We start from the raw sequence: 8,025 nt of genomic DNA, 5'->3' as shown, positions 1-8,025 counted from the left end.
ATAAGCAGGTCATCGTCAGATTAGAAAGCTATAGTAATATTGATCTATAAGAAAAGTTAGACTCGTATTCTTCTCTCTTTTTGTCTCTCATAGAACCATTATAAGTGATGGATTATGGATGAAGAAGAGATGAGAGAAGATCCGTAATCTTTCACTAACTGATTATTTTGTCACTAGAAGGTCTTATCCTAGAATAAGGAATCTACGATAAGTAATAAAGAAAATCCTAGAATAAACTTCTGGCGAAGCCAGAAGTTTTACCGTGGGAGAGGCAGAGGAAGGCGGCAAACCATGCTCGTAAAAATCCTTAATTGAAAAATACATGCATAATCTCAGTTGTGACATTATTTATTGAATTATTTTAAGGAATGAATAGATAAATATAAGCAAGCTCTGATTTTGGAATGAAAAGCAAATAACTAAGCTGAGAAGAAATAAAATGCAGTACTTACAGAGATTTGAATCTGACCAACATTATTTAAGGAAACACATGAAAGATTTGAAGAAAATAATGCAGTTTACCATGACACGAGAGAGAGATTCTAAACAATATTAACTTTATTTAAATCCATTTAGAATTCTAACACTAGGAGAGATCAAATAGTGTTTAGCATGATTTGGCATGTTGATGATAAGAAGAAGAAAGTAGAGAGGGAGTTGATTTCATTTTAAATATATTATAAACTTCATTTTTGAATATTTCTTTTTTTTACTCAAAGAATGGTATAACATTAGGAGGAAGAATTTAATATCTAGTATGTCATGAAATCTTTATGTTTACTATTGTTGTGGTGTTGACTTTATTTTTTTTGCCTTTCTTCATTTGTTATGAATGTGAAATCCTTTGAAATTTCATGATAAAAAGGCACATCAAGTGTTTGCGCTTTTGTTTTATATTTTTCAGCACACACATATTTCTTGGTATCTTTTTAATGCTTGTTGGTTGCAACATACAGTTGCTTTATAATTTGTTTAATTTGATCATGGGTGTTCATCGTAAACCATTTTATTTTGGATATTATTAAGTATTTTTGTAAGATTATAGTCATTGGACGAAAAGCCAAGCAAAGAATTTCAAGAGGAGCATTGCATCCGCATCGATGTTGAAAGAGGAATGATCGTTCGTTCTCTCTCACTCTCTCTCTCTCTCTCTCTCTCTCTCTCTCTCGCTGTGATCAGACAAGAGCCACAAAGAAAGGATGATGAAGTTTTGAGTCGCCCTTGGGTCAACTATACAAGAAGAAGCGAACAACTGAATTCATCATACCGAATGACGACACTAAAGAGTCCATAAAATACTTGCATCAGCAGCAATTCCCAAATTAATGGAGAGATTAAACGTATAAGAACCATAACAATCAGCCCTTCAAGCTTATTATTATATGTATAACAATACATGCTTAAAAACAAGGTATTCCGAGCAATTCCGCAAGAGCTAATTTTGAGGCATTCACAGCCAATTTAATTGGTGGCCAATATTAGTAGTACAGTTCAATGAAATGAATTGAAGGAGACAATCGGTTCATTCCATGTCTGAAGATTACAAACCCATGCCCTGATGTCTACATGTACTCACTATTTGAAATCCCTAATATGCTACATTTGCCACATCCAATAAAGTACCCGAGTAAGAGGGCCCTAAGCTTTTCAATCATGAGGTGTAAGATTCCTTCCCTTTTCCTTTCTCTTGCTACAGTGAGATGTCAAGCGGACAAGCATAAATTGATGTGAAGACTTGTGCCATGCCCTTCTCATTGAAACCCCATCCCAAAGTTAGGAGCCCAGAAATCGGCTCCGTTGTCATTCCCAACATGCAATGTGAAGGACACAGGCACCAGGCACAGTCCTCTACTCCTCAGGTCCTTGGGCTCATCCTCATCTTCATCACCATCACCACCACCACCATCATCCTGTTGATATGAATGATATGCAATAACATGTGAAAGAAAGACCATCATTTGCAATCAATCATAACCCTTTAACGACAGGGCAAAAAGCTACTTTGAGTCACCTAATTAACATCACGATGTACCTGATCAGCTGGTGGACCTCTTCTCTTCATGCAGCTATCAGCACTCAACAGCTGTTCAAAGGAACAGGATAAATTGGATTTAATCATGGGTTTGATATCTCCTAAATCTGTCAATAAATAGCTAATCATGTTGAAGGCTGTAAAGTTGCAGCTTTATTCTTCTTTCGACGCTCTCTTTAAAGGAGGAAAAGAACATGAAGCAGGAGGTAGCCACATGTACCTGTACTCCAGGGTCTTCCACAAATATACTACTACTCTCTCCTTTACCCTGGAAGATAAGCATCCCACTGTTAAGCTCACATGATAAGTAGTAGAATCTCCATGCATGCATGCATGTGCAGGAGAGCTCATGAAACTTGCTGTTGTCTGCTTATGCTTCAGCCCTAATTAACGGAAGAGGTAAAGTGTTGGGAGCAGTGAAGGAATGGGGCATTTTGGATACTTACGCACTGCCTCGTGCTCCTTGATCTGCTGCCCAGGTACGGGGAGCTCAGAGCCTGCATGAAGCAAAAGGGTTGGGAATCGGGTGAAGAGGTATTAATCTCTGAAACACATGACGACGCAAGACAACAATAACTAAAGGATGGTTTGGCCATTGAATCAGCTTTTATCGCACGCGCGACCTCATCCATACCCAAAGATCTGTGCTTTTTGTTCATGAGAGAGAGAGAGAGAGAGATTGGACCTCAATTTGACCCTGGAGGAATCTGATGTAGCCAATGGCTTCTAACAGTACAGACGCAGTGTCAGTCTGCAAAAGGGAGCCATGTCAGGGCTTCTTTATTTGATGACCAGGAATAATGACTGAGAGAGAGAGAGAGAGAGAGAGAGAGAGAGAGAGAGAGACAGAGAGACAGAGAGCCATGCGCAGCAGAAGCAACACTTGCAGCCGGCTAGTGAGTGACCTCTCGCATCTAGATCTAGTGCACATAGCCTGGTAGTAGTACCTTTCCGAATGGAGAAACTAGCTGATGTAGAGCTGCTATCCTATCTCCTAACTTCTCCTTCCTAACCTGGGAAGAAACACACATAAACCATCGTCAAATGCTTTCTCTCACTTGCTACATCTATAAATTATCTTTTCTATCGAGCGAGAGGGCAACTATTATGTAAGTATGGAGATAAAAACCTTGAGAGATGACTGTGCTGAGGAGGTCTGAACTCTAGCCTTCTTCAAAGCTGCACCACTGTTGCTGTTGCACTTGGCAAAGGAAGAAAGGAAAGTAAGACGTTGCACACCATAGAGTAAGAGTATCTGCAACAAATATTGGCTATAACGAGAACTTATATGGATCTGAAGAACACCAAATATAAGATTTTTTCTCTTCTTTGAATCGTTGAGTTGCCTTTTTGAAGAGCAAGATTATAACCGATAAGAACATGTACAACAACGAAACCCTTTCTTTGCGTTCCTTACCTCGGACGAAAGGTCAGATTTGTGATGCTTTCTCTGCGACTTGCAGTTGGAGAAGTCCAAGATGTTGTTGCTGAAGCTTGTCGTGACACAAGACCTGGGAGAGGATGCTGGCACCATCTGACTCCATGAAGACCTACCCCCCTGAGCTCCTTGCTCTTTGCCATGGTAATAGGCATGGTGTCCGACCTCAGAGCCCTCTTGTTTGATATCAACCATGTGGGCATTCGCTGGTGTGTATGGCAGTTGGTACTCCCAGTTCTCCATCCTCTTCACTGGGAAATTACCAGTGTGGCTGCGCCCCTCCTCTTCCTCCTCCAATCCCCCCCTGTAAATTGTATTCCCACCATGCATGGGATATCAGAACAGATCTTATATTAGCAACAGTGAAGAGAGGGAGAGCGAGAGAGAGAGAGAGAGAGAGAGAGAGAGAGAGAGAGAGAGAGAGCGAGAGAGAGAGAGAGAGAGAGAGAGAGAGAGAGAGAGAGAGAGGGTATTACAGCAACAGCTGGCTCCATGATTCAGGTACCTCTTGGGATTCATGGCAAGGGATCATGGGGGCAAAACCAGCAGGCTTTGGGTACCTAGGGAAGACGGAGGAAGACAAAGGAGAAGGGGAAGAGGAGGAAGAAGCAAAGAGAGTGGACATCTCCTGAGAAGGTGGCATCAGGTTGTTGTTCATGCTCCACAAGCTAGGGCTTCTCCCCATCATTTGCTGCACTATGGAGCTCTGATAAGCTCCTCTACTCATGCCTACAGCTCCTCTTCCGCCCTATCCTTCTGCAGCTCCCACTCCTTTTCCCTGTCACCCAGGTCAACCTTTGCTTCTTTTCACTTTACTGGTTGAGGTTTGGAGAGGAAAGCAATACCAGCTAAGGGCTTGTAGGTTATGTTTACAAGGTATGGAGAGGAGCTTCCTTTCCACCCATCTTTTATTTAATGTTTTCTCTTACTTTCCTTGCTTTTCTCCCCCCTCCTTTCTTTTGCTTTATCACAAAGTGGGCAAACAAAAGATAGTGGCAGTTTCACAGTGAAAGAATGTTTTAGGGAAATATGAGTTCTTAATTAGGGTAGAAGCTACAAGTTTGTATGGTAGGATTGGCCTAAGTATGTATTGTAGTCAACATTGTTTTATCTTCTGTAATCTATTGCATACGGAGTCCTTAAGGAGTGACAAAGGATAAGTCACCATAGCACACTGGAAATTAGTCTGCTCAAGGTGAGAGGATATGGACCACCCATATAGTAGACAAGTCCATAGTTAACAAATAATTAATTATATGTTGGTGGCCAGTTGATAGTTCATTAGTGGTGTGACTAAGAATGAATGATTACTCGGAATTTGACATTCTTATTATTGTAGTTCATGAAGTGCAAAAGTGAGAATATTAGAGTTAATTACCAAAAGCATGAAGGAAGAACATATCCTTTGAGCTTTGTTTTCTTGGGCAATTAAGATGGAGAAGAACTTATAGTCTATTTCTCACCAAGCATGAGTGAGAGATCATCTACATGTAGATGATCCATGCTAAAGCTAAGGAATTATACTCGTTGCATGATGTTCCATGATAAAGCTAGAAAACTATGCTTTTTGCTTGATTCTGTCTTTGAAGCCTTAATGTTATTGGCCACAAGATCGACTCTTGTGGCCACAAGACAAATGATTTATTATTATTATTATTATTATTATTATTATTATTATTTATACTTTCATTTTTAGTATTTAGAAATTTCTTTCATCGAATACACCCTTGATGTAAGTTGTTGTAGGAATGGATTAAGATGTGATACACAAATATTATTTATTTTGAGAGATTTTTTTTTTCTTAATTGGTTTACAGCCCTTGAACTCGTGTCTTTTTCTCTCTTCTAAATTCAATAATATTAAAAAGAAAAAAAATAAGGCCAGATCATCAATCTCATCGCATCAGGTTGACGATAAAATAGATAATTTCATCATTAAAATCGTGTTTCCGAAGAACAAAAACATGTACATTCAAACAACATATGCAAAGTTTTATATCTTTGATCATTATATTAGACTCCATTTTAACAACCTAAGCTTAATTGGGTCCATAATGTATCTATCGATTCACACTCAATGATTCATGGAGACATGCATATAATGTACAAAACAACCTAATTATTTTCATGCAGTGTTCCTTAAAACATGTTCCAAAGCGGTAGGCTGTCCATGTCACACGTGTCAGTCAAAAGGTATGAAGCAGTACAGCCATGAGTTACCCGAGCATAAGTAGCAATCCATTTCTCCGATCTACACCCCCCCCCCCACCCCCCTAAATGTCATCAATTTATATCCTCCAAGATTCCAAAAATTGCCTCAAAACTCCTAATCATGAGTGATTACTGCTCCAATAGTCATGCATTATGCTAATATAATCTTAATCAAAGAAGGAAGTATTTATTATCTTCACCAATACAACGAGACAAAACAACTTGGGACAAACTCCAATCATTCTCAGTGAGCATTACATTTTCCACAAACCATAAACAAAATGCCCAAAACCATTGGACATTATTCATTGGGGAAAGAAACATATCAATAAATAAATATATATATATATATATATATATATATATATATTTATTTATTTATTTATTTATATTCCTTGTGGAGATACAGCTTTGAGACCGTACACAGCTCAAAATCTGTGTCGGGTGCGCCATGTCCTTTGCAAGCACTCTTTTTTCCTTTGATTACTCCTCTCCAACTCCTCTCCCCAGCGAACCCATCCTTCTTCCTTGTCTATATGCTGCCACCTCCATATTCCACACCATGCCATGCCGCAACCCTTAATTAAATAGACTCTCCCCTAATCATCATGATTAAACTACTCTTGTTCTCGGAAATTTTACATTTCTGAGGGACTTAAGAAGATGTTGTCACAAAAGAGGTGGGAGATCCATTAAAGTATCTCTCTAATTGTGCATGGTGCGATTATCTCTCAGGAAGCAGAAGCTCGGGTCTACTCTCAAGAAACATGGAGTCTTTTAGGTGGAGGTACCGAGGAAAGAAGTGGAAGTTGCAGTGATTGGAAATGGAGTTTCCCCACTCATTGTCCTTGTGGTTCCAATGGATCGATCTGAAGCACCAAAAGGTAGCTTTGATTGCAAAAAGCTACACTGATCAGTTCTATTCCAGAAGCAGAAATCAGATGCAACTTGAACAACTGTGCCATATGATGATCTTTTGCTTTATGCGTTCTTAATCTGTTTTCCCTCTCGTCTCAATTATTGGCGGTAGCTTGATCTAAGGTTCACATTCATTATCAAACCCTAAAAACAAAGTAGTGATCTTATCATGGCACAAAGGAAGGATCCTCATCACTTTTTCTTCTCTTTGCCTCTTTTTTACTTTTTTTCTCGTCTTTCGTCGAAATGCTTTATTTACATTGTTTTTCTTTCGAATTTAGGGGCGCGTGGTGGCTCTCGATCTTTACGATGGATGTCTCCTTGGATGCATGCATGGATCTGAAACTCCGATGCTCTGTATTAGATTCGATGCAAAAGAGAAGAAAGATCAACAGTGATGAAACTGCTCGTAGTAATTCCCCATGAAGTTAAAGATATCGAGAGATTGGTATTCCCAACTTTCTCCAAAGGAGAGCATTATGCATGCTTTTGTTTCTTCTTTTCTCGAATCAAAATGCGTGTAATACATCCTTTTGCTGTTCTCTGCGTGCTTTGTTCATTGGGTTCCTAAATGCCCAATTTCAGCTTCTCTCACTTTTAACATCCACCTCCGGTGAGTTCCAACAAGAACCCTACTCTCATCAGGCTACTCGCATGATGGTCCTCCGGGTCTAGGAAATATTTTAAATGGATGGAGACAAGGTTGAAATATGCCCTGAGATTTTTCACTTGTAGGGTAGCTCGTCCATGGTGGGACTGGACTCACTGGTCATCATGTCTTACGCATATGCAAGCTTGGCTTCCTATTCCATTGATGGTTGGCAATTTGCATGGTCTTCTTCAAACATGGAGATCGTTGCATGTGGTTTCACATGATTCCAAAAATGCCGAGGAAAATTTATTTTAATTTTTATTACTGTACTAAAGACATTGTATTCGCCTAAAATATCGATTAACTTTTTATTCTCGTTGTCGGTGGACAAGAAAAGTTTGAGCATAGCAATTTGCACGATGTTTTTTGCGCAGACCAAACGATGCGGTGGCCAATGGTAACATAATGATCACGAGCAAACACGCAGTACAAATATAACGTTCCTCATACATACATATACATGTACATTGTTAAGTAGAGCTAGAAGAGACAAGAATAGTGGTTGGCTGAAGAAGGTAAGAAGAACAGGTGACCTACCATTCTTGTTGTCTCATCAACTTGGTTTGATTCATATACAATTAATTACAAGAAAAATTGACCTATAGGAACATAATCAATGGTAAAATATAACCCATCGTCGGTCCGAGTCTGTCTCATCATGATTATGCCACTGTAGTGACGAAAATAATGAATTTTTCGTTAAAATTATGGATTTTAGTGAGGATTTATATTTTCGAGTGTTGTCAATTTAGAAAATATGTATCGACGAGACTA

At 39.2% G+C, this 8,025-nt stretch overlaps 1 protein-coding gene across 5 annotated transcripts; it reads right to left on the bottom strand.

The window, feature by feature from the left end:
* Positions 1-1,485: 1,485 nt before the first annotated feature.
* Positions 1,486-4,335, bottom strand: LOC135640178 (transcription factor bHLH68-like). 5 transcript variants are annotated; one of them, XM_065154383.1, is made up of 9 exons: positions 3,947-4,332; positions 3,450-3,774; positions 3,162-3,233; positions 2,980-3,045; positions 2,718-2,783; positions 2,479-2,529; positions 2,253-2,300; positions 2,033-2,083; positions 1,486-1,910 (listed from the first exon to the last, which is right to left on the bottom strand). In XM_065154383.1, the coding sequence occupies exons 1-9, from the start codon at positions 4,195-4,197 to the stop codon at positions 1,752-1,754; spliced, it is 1,089 nt and encodes a 362-aa protein (XP_065010455.1). In that variant the 5' UTR covers positions 4,198-4,332; the 3' UTR covers positions 1,486-1,751. The 5 variants fall into 5 exon arrangements, with proteins under 5 accessions (XP_065010455.1, XP_065010454.1, XP_065010457.1 ...); XM_065154382.1 differs by having other exon boundaries at positions 1,501-1,910; positions 3,162-3,287; positions 3,947-4,334; XM_065154385.1 differs by having other exon boundaries at positions 1,501-1,910; positions 3,162-3,287; positions 3,976-4,137.
* Between the last annotated feature and the right edge of the window lie 3,690 nt (positions 4,336-8,025).

This window comes from Musa acuminata, chromosome BXJ3-6, assembly GCF_036884655.1.
Source record: "Musa acuminata AAA Group cultivar baxijiao chromosome BXJ3-6, Cavendish_Baxijiao_AAA, whole genome shotgun sequence".
NCBI classification, from domain to species: domain Eukaryota; kingdom Viridiplantae; phylum Streptophyta; class Magnoliopsida; order Zingiberales; family Musaceae; genus Musa; species Musa acuminata.
This window is presented reverse-complemented; position numbering and strand designations above follow the sequence as displayed.

Excerpts from the sequence above, each read along its gene's own strand:
- LOC135640178 (XM_065154382.1), bottom strand. The coding sequence starts at position 4,197 with ATGAGTAGAGGAGCTTATCAGAGCTCCATAGTGCAGCAAATGATGGGG. Across the intron at positions 3,288-3,449 it reads AATCTGACCTTTCGTCCGAG|ATACTCTTACTCTATGGTGT; the intron begins GTAAGGAACGCA and ends TATTTGTTGCAG. Across the intron at positions 2,530-2,717 it reads TCCTCCAGGGTCAAATTGAG|GCTCTGAGCTCCCCGTACCT; the intron begins GTCCAATCTCTC and ends TGCTTCATGCAG.